Source organism: Athene cunicularia (assembly GCF_003259725.1).
Source record: "Athene cunicularia isolate RWA chromosome 17 unlocalized genomic scaffold, athCun1 chr17_part1, whole genome shotgun sequence".
In the NCBI taxonomy this organism is placed as follows: Eukaryota; Metazoa; Chordata; class Aves; order Strigiformes; family Strigidae; genus Athene; species Athene cunicularia.
The window spans coordinates 210,784-229,367 of record NW_020799122.1 but is presented as its reverse complement, the minus strand read 5'-3'; the positions used below and the strand labels follow the sequence as shown (position 1 = coordinate 229,367).

The 18,584-nt window shown below is 40.9% G+C and overlaps 1 protein-coding gene across 1 annotated transcript; it reads left to right on the top strand.

The window, feature by feature from the left end:
* Nucleotides 1-1,266: 1,266 nt before the first annotated feature.
* On the top strand, nucleotides 1,267-15,671 carry ZBTB34 (zinc finger and BTB domain containing 34). The gene is made up of 2 exons (XM_026860161.1): nucleotides 1,267-8,135; nucleotides 9,425-15,671. The coding sequence occupies exons 1-2, from the start codon at nucleotides 8,095-8,097 to the stop codon at nucleotides 10,944-10,946; spliced, it is 1,563 nt and encodes a 520-aa protein (XP_026715962.1). The 5' UTR covers nucleotides 1,267-8,094; the 3' UTR covers nucleotides 10,947-15,671.
* The last annotated feature ends 2,913 nt before the right edge of the window (nucleotides 15,672-18,584 follow it).

Genomic DNA, 18,584 nt, shown 5'->3' with positions numbered 1-18,584 from the left:
CCCCCCCCGGCCATGCGTCGCCTGCGGGATCGGATTTGTGGTCGAACGCTCCGGAGTTGAGAGCGGTGTTGGAACAAGCCCGAACAGCCTCAGGAGCGTTGGTACGGGAGAGTCGGGTGTCAGAAAGGAGAGGTGCCGCGGCGGGAGCTGCACCACTCGGCACCTGGACCGGGATGAGCCTGTGCCTCGCTGCTGCTCGGTGAGAGCCGCGAAACGCTCGGGCTGTTGGAGTCATGGACTGGGAAAATGCTGTGAAAATGTGCTCTTCAGAACTGCTTTATGGCAAAACATGTTGCCGATATGTAGAGAATGTAGCTACTTCGTTGCTTAAAAGAAACATTGGAGCCAAAAAGTTACAAGTTGTTGGAGAGTGATTAAGGTGTTTTTTAAAAAAGGTAGATGGATTAAAGGCGTAACACTAACCAAGCATTAACTTGGTAGCAAGTAATTTATTATTGTACTAGCGGAAGGTGCAGAAGCCTCCCCTCCTTCCCTGCTTCGGGAAGGTCTGGGTGCGTAGATGTACCCATACTCTCAGTCGGGGCTTTAGCACCCGTAGCGGCTTCTCAGACACAGTGGCTCGTTAGGATCACCTAATGGGTATAGTATCAAATTTGTGCACAAAATAAAAGTTTGTGATCGTTATTTGTAAGATCTTGCTGATTTAAAGTGTATGTATGGTAAATATATCCCTTCATTTCATTATTCGTCCATTTAATTTATCATAAATATGTCCCTTCGTATTCATTTATTTATACACAGAACTTTTGCTGATCTTGGGTATCTGCAGTTTGCCTTCTAGTAACTTTTTTTTTTCTGTATTGAAGTTTCCAATCATTGGGTCAAACTTTGTTTATGCATCAATAGTTGTTTCATTTTTACTCTTTTAATCACTTTCATCCAGACAAACACTTGTGAGGAAGACAATTTGAGAATAAGGGATGAAGGTGGCCCTTGGACTTAAGTTTCACAAATGCTTTCCTTGGATATTTGCTCAAATAAGAGGCCTCCTTCTGTTCTTTTTTCTCTATGAAATGCTAAATATGCAGTTCCAATAATTTCCCTGCTGCACCACACTAAGCACTGGGAATAGGTTTGTATTGTTATTAAATTAGTGTGTGTGTACATACATACATATAAATTGCTTTTAATTTTGATGTTAAATCATCCACTCCTTCAGGTGTTTTTTTTTATTTATCACGTGAATGTTGGTGAGGTAAAAATAAATCCTTTTCAATTTTTGTTGGACAAAAGTCTGAATTAGTAAAAAATTTTCTTAAGAAAGTGTAGGGATTTAGTGTCTTGCTCGGCCATGCAAATGCAGGGATGGTGCTCTGCAACGCTTTGGCAGTGCTTGCCTGACAGACTCGGGGTTTGCTCTTGATTTCACCGTGGCTGTTCAGTACTGTGAGCAGAGTGTTGCCTCTCTCTGCAGAGGAATCATGACACTGGCTTTCACTGTAGCGTTCTGGTACCTGCTGGTGAAAGTGTGTGAGAACTTAAGTTTTCCAGTAACTCCGTTTCAGCCTGTACTGGCTGGCTTTAGTTTCTGAGCAAACTGGGGTTTCCTGCATCTTTATGAGGTAATGTAACAAAGTTTAAAATTGTTGTGTAGTCTCCACTACTGTAACAGATTCTGTATTTGAGTCTAATGGAAGTGAAGCAGACTGACTTTCAAAGCTGTTTTCCAATGAAGAATAAGACACATGCACCTTTTATTGTATGCTTGCTTTACTTCACTGTTCAAGTTCTGGCCAAACTGTCTATATTTCTTTTGATTCCCCTGGGCACTTTTTTAAGCTGAGTTCAGACTTTCCCAAAGCCTAACACACCTTGTGAATTAAATCTATATGGGGTTGTTTGTGAGTGGTTAGCATTTGGAGGAGTGACCATCTGAAATCCTGTTTTGTGAAGAAAGGAACTAATTGCTTCCATAGCTGTTTATTTTGAGAAACATGGTAGTTTCCATAAGTGTTGTGTTACTCTGTTATTAGACTACTAGAAAGGTAACTTAGTTCTCATTTAGGGGCTTTTTTGGATGGTTTTTGATTCAGGAATCAGCTATACCAGAGACTGTTCAGAACAGTACTGAGCTTAACAAAAGTATGGACAGAGGGAGTTTGCACGTAAACACAGGCTTGTGCTAGCTGGTTTTAATCATGCTGGCAGTTTTATGTACCTGTTAGAGGTGAATCTAACAGAATGAGGTGTTGAACTGAGTTGGAAAGGGTTTTGAGATGACTGTAAGTGTAAAAGATGCCATAAATAAAGTGCATTTTATCCCACTGGAGAAGCTGCAAGCAAAATGAAACATGATGCTGCAACAGAAATATTACCAGAATTTTCTGTTGTGCTGTAGCATCTCTTAGGATCTGCATATCAACTCTTTGCTAATCTTCCATCTGAGTCCATGACAGTCACTTGCTCTGAGATATCAGAACTTTGTGTTTATATGCAGCAATCTCTCTACTTGTACTCTCCAGTGTGTCTTAAGTTTTAAATATATTCGAGTGAGCTTAGAAACAAAGAGTACAAATCAACTTAAGCAAAGATTATTGTTTGGTGTATTCTTCTATGGATAATAATAATATGGATAAGAATTCAGCTTTGTAGTTCTCTGGAAACCAGGAGTTCACAAAAGAAGAGTGTAAGTAAGAGTGATTTAGGAAATGATCTTTTTGACACAACAAGTACTTGAACAGTAAGTCTGTGCTTGTTTAATGTTCCATTCAAGGGAAGCTTCAAAAGAAAGCTTCGAAAAACTATCACTTTATGTGATCAAGCAGTTACTTGCAATTTTACCACCAACCTTGAAGCCTATTGCTTTGTGTCATTAATTTCTTCGGTTTTAGTTAACAGTCATGTCTTTGCAAATTACTGCTATGAGGTAACATCTAGGTGATCAGATTCAGGAGTAACATTTTCAACAGTTTTCTGCTTACTGTAGTGCTCTGATTTATGTAATAAATGTTATGGTAAAGAGCTTTTAAACATTAGTTCTATGTACTGCAGCCAAAGTTTAGAAAAATCTAGTTGGTACATAAAGACTTACTTTATATATCATTTCCATTAAGCTCCAAGTGTTCCTTTAAGTATCAAGTAGAAACATTCTCCCAGTCATCCGTTCTGTGGTTTAAAGGAGTTGTTTTAAATTTATATATGTCTATGTAAGTCTATGATTTTAGTGAGTAAATTCCATGGAGAAGTGTGTCATTAGGTATATTTTCTGTCACCGGGAGGATGCCTGCATGGCAAAACAGACTGCATGTATGAGCTGAAAATACACAAGATTCTATTTTTATTATTCAATGTGTGTGTTTCTGGGAAAACCTTTAGTGCAATTGATTTTTAAGTCTATAAAAACCAGTGGTATCTGATTGTCTCACCTGAGGTAAATATAAATAATTTAGTCTCCTTCATGATTCTTCATGATTCAGAGTTCCTGAGAAGATGGCTGCTTGAATTCAGGAAGAATTGATGCAAAACCCAGTGCTACATATCTACATAGTACTGCTTATATTATTATAAGTGGTTGTAGTTCTCCAGTTGGTGAGAGAGTTGCCTTTTTGTTCTTCTTTTTGTTTTTTTTTTGTTAAATGACTGCGATATTAAAATGTGTTTTCTAGCCATAGGGAAGCTTGCTGTACATGGGGGACCCTGTGTCCCCTGCATAAGGGCATCCAAGGGCACTGTATGTTGACTTTCAAAAGAGAATATAATACTTTACTGTTATGAGAGGTATAAACTGGTAAAAGAGGATGTGATCTGTTTCTGCCCTCTTTTCAAAGATTATTTAAAGAGAAATAAAATATTTTGAAATGCCCCTAGACTGTGTCATTATCTGGTGGCAGTTTTTCCTTTGATACCACCAGCATTAGTTGTTGTGGCTGCTGCAGTCTGAAGACTAAGGCAAGGGCAGACTGAAAGGAGTGAGAGTGATAAAGATTTTTGCCCTAAAACTTCCTTGATCACAGCTGATAGGGTTACCTCCTAGGTTAAAATTCTCTTGAATGATGATACATTTTTGCAATGATGTCTTCTCACAGATGGTGTAAATTGGGTGACTACTGATTCCTAAAAAATGCAAGGGAGGAGTGCACTGATTTATACTAATACTTGATTCTTTTCTTGCTTTTTCTCTGTAGTCAGAGCAGTGATGTATGGAGTATCCATTCTTGGTGTCATGGAGCACTTTTTTTTGTTTTGCTCTTAATTTTCATTATGGTCCTCCTAACTTCTCTATGTATTTCTGTTTTCAGACATATGCTACAACAGTAACGATTTGTAACGTGTGTTTTTTCCCCAAGGAACTGCTGTTGCTGAGCTAACTAAAGAAAATGCAAGGGATCTTTTCTCACACCTTTGTGTGAGTTAAAATAAACGTAATTTGTATCATTCACCTGTCTGTGAGAACAGTGAATCACACACCAGTGAGGGAATGAAATGAAACAGGTGCAGACTTAGAAGCAGAAACTAATACGCCGTTGGCAGAGACACAGCTTCGTGTTGTAGTTATATGATGCTTCCCTGCTCTACTGTATGATGTCAGGAAAATTAAATACCCAATGTGTTTTGTCACCATCTATTCTTGGGGTTTTAAGTGAAATAAGAGCTTTCATAGAGCATAATTTCTAAAGTAAGTTTCTTCTGAAATCTGATGAGAAATGTTAAACGCATGTCACTCTCACGTTCACAGGTTACTCCCATGAACGCTTTTGTTTGAAGACGTAGGGCTGCGATCCGCTGCTGGTAAATTGGTGCTATGGTCTGCACTTGCTGCATAAGACCCCGATGAATAAATGTAACGCAGACGCGAAGAGAATTGATACGGCTCTTTTGAGTGTGACTGGATCATCTACAGAAATAGATAGGAGGCTCCACACAGAGCCCTGCTAAGACTTAGTGAACTTGGTGTCTGGTTCTGGCCTGGGCTTTAAAACTAGACAGCCCTCAGCCAATTTCTTGGATACGTAATATTTCTGAAAACCTTAAACACTTTGATCTGCTTAGGCAGGAAGGTTCAGAGAGAACCAGTTCACAGATGGGTGCCCAGAGCTGGACTTGAATGTTGCAGGACCTCAACCTAACATTACACTGTCCCACAGTCAGGGGTGGAAGCTAAAGCAAGACAAAACAATGACAGTACCTACAATTTCTGTGGTTTGTCTTAGTCCTCACTGCCCCCCAGATGCTTAAGTTAGCGTAATACAAATAAAATTGTCCTGATTCTGGACTACTGTACTGAGGTCTTGGACCTGAAGGGTACAGGTTACCTCCGTATGTGCTGAAATACCATGGGAGGTGCTGGACATGACCTCTGACTACACATTAATTTTTTTTTTTTTCACCTCTGCTAGTTTTATAAAGAATCGTTGGGTGAATTAAAGTAGTTACATTGTCGTTGCTTTGGGAAGCAAAGCTTCCTTATGCCTCTCTGGTTAACTGCAGGGATAATTGTTTTCTAGAACATACAGTGGATGCATCCAAAGTTACTTTTATGTTTTAGAGTACCTTTCTGCTTCAGTTTAATGCTACTCACCTCACACCAAGAAAAAAGGGTTTAGGGAGATATTTTGACTTGGAAGAAGCTGTCAGAAAACTGTGGGGGTTCTCATTGGCCTTTTCAAACTGTAGTGATCTTCCAGGACTGTTTCAGAAATACTCCAACCATAAATCATATTGTCTTAAAAGAGCTACTGGCCTGACAGCATCAATAAGTAATTGAGTACTGTTATGGTACAATACACCGCTGAACAAGATTTTGGTTAATTCCACTGGAATTTGATTATGGAACTGCTAATTTGATTCTGTATACAAATAAAATAATACCTCTTGTGTATGGGAATATAACCCAAAGATGACTTTTATCTTCTAGTGACACTGGGGATTTATGTGAATAAATAAGATCATTCTTCTAACCATTATTCATCAATAAAACATTGCCAGTGGTGCCTGCTTCTCTGACGTGTGCCATGCCCAGCTGCTTCCCCGTGCCTTGTCTTCCCCAGCCCGTGCATGGCACTCGGTGTGTCTGCTGCCGACCCCAGCAAAATTGCTGCTGTCTCGGTGCCATCCCTGCTCCAGCCCTCCTGCTCCCAGGTGGGGTGTTCATGGGTAACCATCAGTTCCAGGACCTCTTCAACTAGAGATTTCAGAGTTTGGCTGGAAGCCAGAGAAGGGTTCCCTTCTGTCCGGTGCTGCCACTGTTCAAATGCTTGTTATTTAACTCCAGCTTTCTGTAGGTGTTCTCAAGATCACAGGAGGCACACGTCTTCAGTGGAAGAAACTAAGGTGGAAAAGTAGTCACAAGTGTGTGCTGTAGCTGTTCACTTTTTTTAAGAGTAGATGGGTGCAGAAACTCACTGTCCACTGTTTTCTGGGCTGTTTAGTGTACTTGATCTGTTTGCTTTCAGAGCAATACTGTGTGTTCCTTGATCCCTACTTCTGGTTGTTACTGGTTTTCTGCTCTGCTGACAGCCAGACTTCTAGACCTTTAACTCTGTCATCCTCTCCACTCTCTACCAGGATTTGTGATGTTTACTCCTAACAGTTTAAGGAAAATAAGCTTCTTTGTTTTCCAAAAGAAAGATGAAACACCTCTGAGAATGAGGATGCAGAATTGCTTATAGATCCATAAGCCTGTGGAGATAATTAGATGTTCTGACACAGTTGTGATGTGCAAAGATCGCTGAGGATCCCTTTCCCCTTGGTGTCCCTCTTGTCCTGGTTCTTGTGCCTTCTCTGCTACGTGCTCACAGTCCATTTTCATTGTGTGGCCATGTCCTAGGAAGCACAAATTCATCTAGAGATGCTGTGACCAAAAGAATTATTTTTTTCTCTCCATGGTAAGGCATAAAATGTCCATCTTCCTTCTACTCCGTTGCCTATCCTTATTTCATTCTTTCTGTCTGGACTAGTGCTCGTGGTGACAGTTTGTATTTTAATATTTTGTCAAGAACTAAGTTGCTGGAGTAAGAGCCCTTAGGGAAGTACGGGGTGAGGAGGAAGGCCACTTTCTATATATGACAGACTTTCCATACATTCTAGACACAAAGGAGCAATTTCTGGTGGGAAGTTTCTGGGTTCCTTAGCTCCAGGACCTGAAGTGATGCAGGAATGGTGAGCAGTCACTTCTGGGCCTGCTCTGGTGGTTTGTGCACGGTCCTCAGACAAGGTGACGTGCCTGTTCACTTCAGGTCAACAAAACTTCTTCCTCCACTTAGGAAATAGAAGCTTAATCAGGAATGTCCTGATGTTGCCTCTGTGCATAGCTGGGCAGGCAGTGACCCGTGCTGGGTTGTCTGTGAGAGGGGTGTCCCCACTGCTGACGCTTGTGTCTTGCTCATGGAGCGGGTGCATCTGCTGGGACACGAGCAGGGATGCTCAGAGCAACAAGGTCAGTCTTGCTGTTGAGCTACACCACTGTTAGATTGGGGGGGGGTTGTTGTGATGTTTGATTTCTGACCGAGGTCTGATTTGCACCAGCTCACAAGCTCCGAGTTGTTCTGTAGCTTTGTTAGCTGGATGCTCGAAGTGTCCTGCCAAAGCTGTCCTTGTAGAGATGCTGCGATCGCACCGCTTCTGTTAACCACCTTTAGTCCTTATTTCCCTCATCAGATGCAAGACTGTATAAATCATCTTTTCCCCTGCTTTGACACAACTGTAAAAGCTCAAATGCAGTCTGGTTTACCCATTTTAATCTATGACACGTTGGTAACTTGCAGAACGTGTTTATCAACTCTGATAACCTGATCTTGAATGATCTGTGCGAGTTTTTGACAGTTTTCTAAATCAGACTTAACGTTAGTCAAGTCAGGGAGCTGGACATCTTGTTTCTCTGCTGAAAAGAAGTTCCTTTTGTGGAGGTTCCGAATGTGAGTTTTAAGTGACAGCTGATACAGTTCCAGTTCTTCCTTGTAGGCTTTTTATCATATTCCTACCTGTTGGTTTTGGCTTTGGAGTGCCTGAATTTTCATCATTTGATTTAAATTGTTCATATGTCCCATTACAGCATGTAACATAAGACATTAATAGGAAAAAACAATCCACTAGTATGTTGTGATACATTGGACATGCTTCCTGCATCAGAAGTCAATGGATGATGTTGAGATCTGTTTGTCCAATTGGAAAAGCAGGTACGGTGGCAATGTTACGTGTTTAGACTTCTGCGTTAATAAGAACAAGAACAGCTATAAAAAGTCTGAAGATTCTTGGGCAGTCAATTAGGGGCCCAGTCTTGGAAATGTAGGGTGATGTCTGCTACAGAGAGACTCTCTCAAGGGGACAAGCGTGTGTGTGCTTTTTATGATAATGGTCTATGAAAAACAGGTAAAGTGCTCTTCTTTAGATCTTGTTTTGAAATGTATGCATTTCTCTAAAGCCTCTTGGAACATCCTTTCCCAGTGTGTCAGGCGAGTGAGTACCCGTGGCTTTTGAGACAGGTTAGAATTTAGATGTCAAATCATTCTAGCTAGGAAATCACTACTGTGTCAGATGAGCTTCAAAGTTCATGTCACAGTTTATTTAAAAAAGAAAAAATCACGAAAGGAAATTTAAAAAAAAAAAAAAAGAAAGTTCTTGGGTGGCTCAAACACCCTTCAAATGCTGCCTCGCATATTGACACAAATTAATTATTATCTGAGAACCTCTGACACACTGGGTATATAGTTTGGAATTGAGTCCAGACTTAAATGTTTCCTTTCACTAGGATTTCCTTGTTCTGTGAATGTTGAAAGACTGTTTTTTACTTTTTAAAAATAATTATTGTGATTATTTTCTAAGGAGGTAAACGATGAAATGGAAATGTCACTGGTGTAGTATATTCATCTCCTCTGAAATAAATTCAATGTATCTAGACCTAAGGAACTTTTTAAAAAAATTTTTTGTGTGTGTCTGTATGCACACACACACGCACATGCACCTGTGGCTTTTCTTCAGCAGGTTTTTCAAACTTCATGAGGTACCTTCCAAAAATCATTCTTGGGTGATTTAACAATGCAGTTCCATGCAAGTGTTGATGTAGCATCTGCCTTGAAGACCTCCTAAAGGTTCTGAGGTTTTTAACTTGCCTACCGACTATAAAATTAATATCCTTTTGGGAGGGTGGGGGTATTGTTCTGCAGTTCTTACCAGGGAGTGAAATTGCAAAGTTCTTTTCAGGACATAGACTGTTCCAGGGAGCCTGTGACATATTATGAGCAATTGAATGTTTCAGAAGGGTAGTTCAAATTATAGAAATGCAAGAAATGGGTAGATTAAGACTCTACTTTTTGTATTATATCAGGTATTTATGCCAACTGTTCTGTTGTAATGCACCTGAAACAGATCAACATGGTGACTGAACTTCAGCGTGTGCAAGCCTTGCTTTTTAAATGGAAAATTCTGTATTCCTTCTCAGTTGTAAATCCTCTCCTTTTTCTTTCAGATTACTCTTTACACCAGTAGAAATGGACAGCAGCAGTTTCATTCAGTTCGATGTGCCCGAGTACAGCAACACTGTTCTGAGCCAGTTAAACGAACTCCGCTTGCAAGGAAAGCTATGTGACATAATTGTGCATATTCAGGGTCAGCCATTTCGAGCCCATAAAGCTGTCTTAGCTGCCAGCTCTCCGTATTTCCGTGACCATTCAGCGTTAAGCACCATGAGTGGCTTATCAATATCAGTTATTAAAAATCCCAATGTTTTTGAACAGTTGCTTTCTTTTTGTTACACTGGAAGGATGTCCCTACAGCTGAAGGATGTTGTTAGCTTTCTGACTGCAGCTAGCTTTCTACAGATGCAGTGTGTCATTGACAAATGCACACAGATACTGGAGAGTATTCACTCTAAGATCAGTGTCGGTGATGTTGACTCTGTCACTGTTGGTGCTGAAGAAAATGCAGAAAATCGCAACGGAGTTAAGGACAGCAGCTACTTTGCCAATCCCATTGAGATATCTCCCCCCTATTGCTCTCAGGTGCGACAGTCCACAGCAGGCAGCGATCTTAGGATGGAAACGACTCCAGGCAAAACTCTGCGTAGTCGTCTGCAAGAGGAAGGGCATTCGGATCGAGGAAGCAGCGGGAGCATCTCCGAGTACGAGATTCAGATTGAAGGTGATCATGAGCAAGGCGACCTGATAGTAAGGGAAAGTCAGATTGCAGAGGTGAAGGTTAAAATGGAGAAGTCCGACAGGCCGAGCTGCTCCGACAGCTCGTCCCTCGGCGACGACGGCTACCACACGGAGATGGTCGACGGGGAGCAGGTGGTGGCCGTCAACGTTGGGTCCTATGGGTCTGTCTTACAGCACGTTTATTCGTTTACCCACGCCGCATCGCAGGCTACAGGCGTGTCTGAAACCTTCGGGAGCCTGAGCAATACGAGTCCTTCACGGTCGATGCTGAGCTGCTTCAGAGGGGGGCGCGCGCGCCAGAAGCGGGTGTCTGCTGGGCACCTGCACAGCGATGTCCAGGGCTTGGTACAGGGGGCCGACAGCGAGTCCATGGTCAGTAACCCAGGATACGAAAACAGCCCACGGGAGAGAAACACGAGAGGTCACTGGTATCCGTACAACGAGAGGCTGATTTGCATTTACTGTGGAAAGTCTTTCAACCAGAAAGGGAGCCTTGATCGGCACATGCGGTTGCACATGGGAATAACTCCTTTTGTCTGCAAATTTTGTGGGAAGAAATACACCCGCAAGGACCAGCTTGAGTATCATATTCGCGGTCACACAGATGACAAGCCCTTTCGCTGTGAGATCTGTGGAAAATGTTTTCCTTTCCAGGGTACACTAAACCAGCATTTGCGAAAAAACCACCCTGGGATAACAGAAGTAAGAAACAGGGTAGAGTCTCCAGACAGAACAGAAGCGTTTGTGGAACAGAAAGTAGATAATGATGCTTCAGCTTCTGAAGCAATGGATTCTAGTATGGAAATTCATGCAATGTCTAACACATCCGATTAAAATGCTACATTCAAAGTGCAACGCAAACAAGCACATTACTAATGTATTTTTAAAATCTTTTATTCTTTTAGTAATCTTCAGTACAACAGCCTTTTAATTTTCCTGACCTAGCGGAAATCAGTTTGAAATGGTTTCCAGAGAAGACTACACAAGTATTCTTTGTTTTTGAAGGAGGCTGGGTTGTTTGGTTGTTTTTGTTTTGTTTTTTTTTACTTTTGAAGAAGCGCAAAATATAAGACAGTGTGCTGGGGAAGGGAAGAGTCTGCTAAAGTGTCCCTACTGGTTGATCTGGCGACACCCAAATTCCAGTGGTGAAAGATATTAGAGTGAGATTGGCAGCTCTGCTGGAAACACCAAGAAGCTGTAATCTCCCTCATTTTGTTTCTTAAATCCTGTTGCTGGTAATGAGTTACGCAGCAGTGGGTAGAGAGAATATTATAGCTTGGATTCCTTCCGTGTGTCATGATGAAATCTGTTTGCTTTTACTAACTTTTTGGTAGGTAGTCTGTTTATATATATAAATTTGCTTTATATATATAAAATGCTTTCCTACTCCGGTTGAGGTGAATGTCAAGGTTTATGCCATGTACCACTCTTTCGACTGCTAGGTCTCTTCTCTGCTTAGGATTTAGGACTTCGGACTTTGGGAGGATGGTTTTGGTTTTAAAAGAATGTTGTTTGGTTTTCATTTTATTAGACTATTACTTTGTGTGCAAAAGTGAGCAAAGTGAATTACCTTGTTTTAATAGCTTTGCTTTATAACATATGTAAACCAAATGCCATAAATCTATTAAATTATGGTTAAATTGTTGAGGGGTTTTGTTAGTTGTCTGGAATGCAAGCTGGACAACCTGTGGTGCTGACCTTTTTATATATATAGAGATAGATATATCTATATATATATATATAAAAAAAATATTAGCAAATCTAAAAGTAGCATTGTGGTTTTAAATGTGTTTTTACTGGCCTCAGAATCTACCTTCATTTCGTACTGTAGAACCATACCAGGTAATTAAATTTAACTTCATCGCTCTTCATGGTTGGTTAAAACCTGAGAGAGATGTTGTAGTTTAAACTACAGTATTTCCAAGCAGTGTTTTAATAGGTCTCTACACAGAGAGCTGTTTTCAGGTGCACATTGACTTCCTACTTAAACCTCCAAGTGATACGTCAGCACTTGGAATTTGTACTTTTTTTTTGTAAAAAAAAAAAAAAGAAATACTCTATGGGAATTTCAAGCAATATATCTGTTATTTCATGTGTGAGTATTACAGAGTTGCTATGGCTTCCCTACTATTTTCAGTGGTTGTTTTCTGCATAAAGGAACTACCAACATCTTTACAAATACTCTAAATCTTTTTGTTTCACCAAATGCTTTTTTAAATATGGTGCTAACTTCATCATTTAGGTCAGTATAATATATAAAATGTGAAACATAATGGTAACAGTTAAGAAAAAAAAAAAAAAGACAAAAAAAAAAAAGCAACAACAAACAAAAAAAACCCACCCCAAACAAACCAACCACACAAAAAACCCCAATAGCTTAAAAGACCTCAAAAGCATGAACTGGCAGACACTACTGTGTAAAATTCTACCTGATGAACAGAATGAAACTAATCACATGCTTCTTTAAAATACAGGTTTTTATATAATTGGGCCTTATGTTTATTTAGCAAATATTGAAAATACATCTGTAGACATGCTGTTTAACTCCTGAAATTCAGAAAATAAAACTTTGTTCCTAAGTTACAGGAAAGCAAAAAGGTAGGTTTGCTATCTTGTAAAGCTTTTTTGGCTCCTGAGAAGTTGGGGCACATTTGTGCAGTAGCTTTATTAAATACACTAGTTCTTAATATTGTGACAGTCTGCAATAAGAATTAATTCCACTAAATATGGATTTACAGTATGAACCCTGCCTGCTCCCTGGGAGCAGTTTCAGTTAAATTGAGCCCGTAATTTGCCTCTTTGTCCTAAAACTGCCCAAATAAAGAGGCAGAGGGTGGGGAGATGTTTCTCTCCTCAAAGCGACAGTAGAACTGTTGTTTCCAGTAAGGGGAAGTATATGTCTGTGTCTAGGGAGGTAGCCTGTATGTTTACCCACCTAAAAACATGTTGGTGTTTCTGATACTGTTCTTTTCCTAAATGTTTGTTTTAAGTAATTAAATGAAAAAAAAAAAAGTGTTTTGATAAATTAAGTTTGAGACATGCAAAATCCAAGAAATGTAGTTATTCTTAACCCTTTATCTTGGACCTGTGCTGTGGTGCCTTTGGTGTGACTTTTTCCATGGAAGTATGAGTTGAGGATAGCAGGATATGGGTACTAATTTTATATTTCTTGAATTTCTCTGTGTCACAATCTTAACATTATTTAAATCTAGTTATTTGTATTTGTAAATGTATTAAAATGGTTTGAGTTTACCAAAGAGTGACTTATCCAAAATTGTCTCTGACAAACAAAAACAACAACATCGCTTTGATTGTACAGGTTCAGGTTCAAAACATTGTAACGGGACTGTTAAGGAGCAGGAAATGATCACTTTTTGTACAAAATCATGATTCAGCAGTTTGCAAGTTGGGCTTGCTCCTGTTGGTGTGGATATGCCATTGACCCTCCCCACTGCTAGCAGTGTCAATAATGATCAAGCCATAACACGGTGCTGTAGAGTCCCGCAGGGCTTCGAGGGACGCGCACGTGGGCGAGCGCGGAACGTCACCGAGCGTCACAGTGACATTACAGCGCGTGTGACTCTGGTAGGAAACGAACTTCAGACCTGGCAGCAGCAATTAAATTGTGCCTTGTCGCATAACGGTGTGCCAGGATGATGTTGTCATGAAACATGAGGCATTACCTGATGGAAGTTCATTTCACAAGGCCACCAAATCAGAGGATGCTGTGTTAGTTCAAGCGAGTCGTGGAAGTACTGTACAGTGTCTTGTGTCTGTACAGTTTTACGTTAGCACAGAGCTGTTACACATTTCATTTACAATAAATGCAGAAGTCAATAAAATACGTGAAGAAATATTTGACAGCAAAATAAATCATGAAATTATATAGGCTGGTTCATAATTGAGTCTCTTCTTAATCTACCTTTTGATTATAGACAAATGTGAAAACAGTGACAGTGTCCTTTCCTCTATATGTTTAACCTATTATGACAAACTGTGAAAATAAAGGATTTTATACCTTTGCTAATGTTTGTGGTTTTAAACAGTTATTCTAGTTTTCTTAATCAGTTATCTTCCATATTATTTCTTTTAAACTTGTAAATACATTTAGAAAATGACTTTGTAAATACTTACAGTATATCAAAAGTTCAGTTTGGTCACTAAGGCCTCAAGATTGGCTCTGCTTTTTTAGTGTGAAATCTCTCGATAGCATAAAGGATACTGTCAGTTCACTGTTCAGCAGAATATACTGTAGGCCTAAATTGATAGTTCTTAACGCAGTCTTCCCCGGCATAAATCCACGGTTTATGCTGAAGCCTTTGGTTTTCTTTTAGACAAAGCAAGGAGGCCTCTTAATACGTTTAGGCTGAATTATGGGAAGAACAGCAGGAATAAAATCAAGGGCTGGGAAAAGATTGAATGAGCTTTACCTTAATATATATATATATCTATATCTATCTTATTTGAATTTTTGTATTAGTTTACTGTGATTCTTTTATTGTCATTTTTCTAAACAGGTTTCACATGAAACCATTGAAAGGGACTCAAATATGCAACACCTAATCTATTTTCCAAGGGAATTTTACCCTTGAATGGTGCTTTTTGACTGGTCAGGGTTATTTATTAAATTTTATATTTGAAAGTATTTGGGGAATTATGTAAATTCTTTATATGAATCTGTTTATTTCATGAATTGTAAATTTCATAATACTCAGTGATTGAATTGGAAGTTTAGTAAAGTCATTCAAAATGTTCAAAGTTTATAATCTGTGTGCATTTTACATATATTTTAACAAGTGCCAGAATAGTTGTATTTAATATTGTAGATTTAATACTACTTGCACATCCCTGTGACAGCATTAACTTAAGTTATGCAAGTTTACATTTAAAAAAAAAAAAAAAGCTAAACAAACAAGTAAGCCTGGGACATGTGTTCCTGTATTTCTTCAGGGGGTGTAAAGCGAAGTATCAGTAACTGAGCAGGTTTGCTCCCGGTTTACGTCAGTAACTCCTGGGGTGGTGGATACAATAAACTGCTGTCTCTCCATGTACATGTGCTACAGATCCAGCCCGGGACTTGCCCTGCGAGCCCCCGGCTGCCGGTCGGATTAGAGGTAGGGCTCTTGCACGATTTTAACAGTGTTTGTTTCTGACTGAAAAATTGTATTTTTAAATAACTTTTATTTGTATGGTTGTTTTTCATGATAAATAATTGAACAGTTTGAATGACTTGACCTGGTGTCATTATCTTGCAATATAAACCGGTAACCTCACAACTCCACACTTCATCACCATATGAAGTAAATGAAGCTAGCTAAGCTGATGCTGTAACAATTAATAACTTGCCATTAAGGATTATTTTATAGCATGAATTTTAAAATATTTATTCAAATGATATTTTACTCTTGTATTCACTTTGTTTTTAGATTTGTGACATGAATATTTCAGTGCTGCTTTATTTTGTTCTGATGAATTTGTTTCTTGCTTGTAAATTGCTTTTTTTATGGTATAAAGTCAATGGGAATTGCTGTTTGTAAATTAAAATGCTTCTAGAGCAAACCTACAGTCTCCGTGTCTACATTTAGATAGTTAATTACTAAGGGACTTGCATTTTAAATGCTTTTCCTGAAGTGTTATAAAAAGTTGCAGTTCAATACTCGTGTACTAACAAGGAATCAAAAACCTTTAGAGACAAACTCCTCCTGGTGTCTCTTTTTGCCGGCACCGCTGTTCCATGCAGGATGGTCGTTCGGGTTTTGTGCTCCAGGGCCGTGCCCAGCTCTGCAGCGGAGCAGAGGCCCCAGCCAGGGGTGGCCGTCGGGCTGACAGCGGGCCAGCGGCCAGTGCTCGGGGTCGGGTTCAGTCTCCTCGGCAGCGTTTGCCGTCCCCAGCAGTGCTGCCTGCAGCTCTGGGCCCCGGCCTCAATCCGACGGGAGTTACAGCTCGTGGCTCCACTCGGCTCCTTTCCGCCGGCGCAGCCTGCTCAGGCGCGCTCTGGGTGCCTTCGCCGCACGCGCGTTCTGGGGAGATGGTAGATCCTCAGCCGAGCTTTGCTGAGGTAGACTTACACTGCTGGGACAGCTGGAATTTTGCAGAGAGAATTTTTCCTTTATATTCATGAACATGCAGCTGATACTATTAATTTCTGGCTAAAATTTACCAACAGTGTTGCCAGTTTTCCGTGTGTACAAGATGCGTGCCAGCAAAGACTTTTGTCGTGTAATAAAGCTGAATTAAATTTGAGTGAGTTCTAAGCTCACGCAGCTGCAGAGGGTGTGTTTATATGGTGCTAACGCAGCTGGAGGATGCGGATATTTGTCTGGCTCTGGGCGTTTGCGGTCGGGGGGATGCGGGGGTCAGTCCCCTGAGACCCTGTGGGCAGATTCAGAATGACTGTTTCAGCAAAATACCTGTCAAATGCCCTCGCTTGTAAGGCCTGAAAATTCAGGTAACGAAGAAGGGGGTTTTAGGAGAGGAATGAAATGTAACAAGAGGCAGAACGTACCCTACTTCTTACACCTCCTCCACGGTTTGGTTTGGTTCGTTTGCGTTGGTGGAATTGTTTCCCCTTGTGGGGCACAAACAAGCGCAGGAGGCTGTGTCTGCAGAACCTGGTGCAGTTGACTCTTCAGGCCGAGCTGCTCCCCAGCTCCTCCAGCAAACACCTGCTGTGTCCCTTCATCGCAGGGCTCTGCCCGCAGACCCACAGGCAGAGCCACTCCTGCAGGTCCCTGCGCCGATGGGCGAGCTGGAGGGTGAGCGGACACGGGCCTCGGCAGCGGCGGTACAGGGGCGCAGGTTGTGCGCTGGGTGCTGGCTGGGCGCTGCCCAGCGCTGGGCACCTCCGGGAAGCTGCTCCTGGCGTGGGGGGGCAGCGCCGCAGCACCGGCCCCAGGCCCCGTGTCTCTCAGGTGTTTCTGTTTGAAGGCAAATGTAAGGTTTCCTCCTCGAGATGGCCAGCTGCTTTGTACTTGCTTTGGTCAAGCGACACAAAGACGTTGTATTTTGTTCACAAGGCCGTGCCAGTGCAGTCTGTTACAGAGTTCTAGATATATTTACCCATTCGAACAGATCCTGTTCCTGAGGGCACCAAACTCTTAGGGAGCGATGGGGGAAGGGAAAGTAACTAGGCACTTCTTTGGCATGGAAGTGGCACAGATCCGGTGATTCTGGAAATGTGGTCTTTGGTAAAAACGGGATGTTTGTCCACACGGCCAGAGCAACGTGCGTGTAAAGTGTGCAACAGCATCTGGATAGTGTGCCCTGCAGCACAGGCCGTACTGTGAGCTATAAAAGTAACTTGTTAATGAAATAAAACATTCCTCCCTTTAAATTGCATTTTCTTGGTACATTTAAAAATTGTATTCTAATGAAAAGCACAAAACTGTAGCACTAGCAAAATGCAAATATGCCACTACGGGTAGGTAAACCACTTTCTGACTTTGTCTGGTTCTATCCAGGGATACACCGTCAGCCTTGGGGAGTTCATGTTTGTTTGAAGTTGCAATTCATGGCAGTAATTACAGTGCCATAGTACAGTATGAGGGGTTAAACTTCAACTTATCTTTCTTAGAGTTTGTCCCTAGTAACTTGGAAAATAGTCCATTTCAGCAGAGCTACCCAATAAAAGAATTGGATTGCATAAATTAAAGTAATTTGCATAAATTAACTTATTTCCAAAGCCTGAAAAGGGTTTTCTCTGTATCAAGCAATGCTGACAGACAAGTGCACGCACACAAAAGTTTGGCTATTGAAATTAACTAATTGTTCATCATTTTAAATAACAAATGAACTTGTTGGCCCAAGATAACACTAAGCCTGAACTGCTTATCGGAACTACTTTCCTTTGGTTCATTTTCCCTAATTTGTACAGTTTAACTTGCTTCCCAAAACCGTGCCTGTAATTCCAGTAGAATAAATATAAGCAGGGAGTTACCTTTTGGTTTATGGCTATCCACCACTCTAAATCTGCTCTAGCTATGGTGTAGAGATGTTCTTGTAATATGAAGATTCAGAGGATGTTGCTTGGCACTGCTGTGTGTCTGCTTTGCTGGGAATTACCACTTGTGTCGCAGAGCCAGCAGAAGGAAAGATGTGGCCATTCTTGTGCAAAGCCTTACGTGGGGATGGGATAAACAGCAGAGCATAGTAGAATTAAAAAGCAGCTAGAAATTCTGACAGAGGTTCTCTCAAGATCCTTTAAGAGATGCAAAGTTCTGATACTCTGAATGGAATACTAATGCTTAATTCAATTAGTGACATTCTCAGTGTCAATTTGTACTTATTTGCCCAGTGCCAGTGTATCTTTGATGCACCTTGGTGGTTTGCTATTTATAATAATTTATAATCCCCGGTATCAATCCAGGCTGGGCGAGGAGGGGATGGAGAGCAGCCCCCAGGAGAAGGACTTGGGGGGTTTGGTGAGTGGAAAACTGCCTGTGAGCCAGCAGCAGGCACTCACAGCCCAGAAAG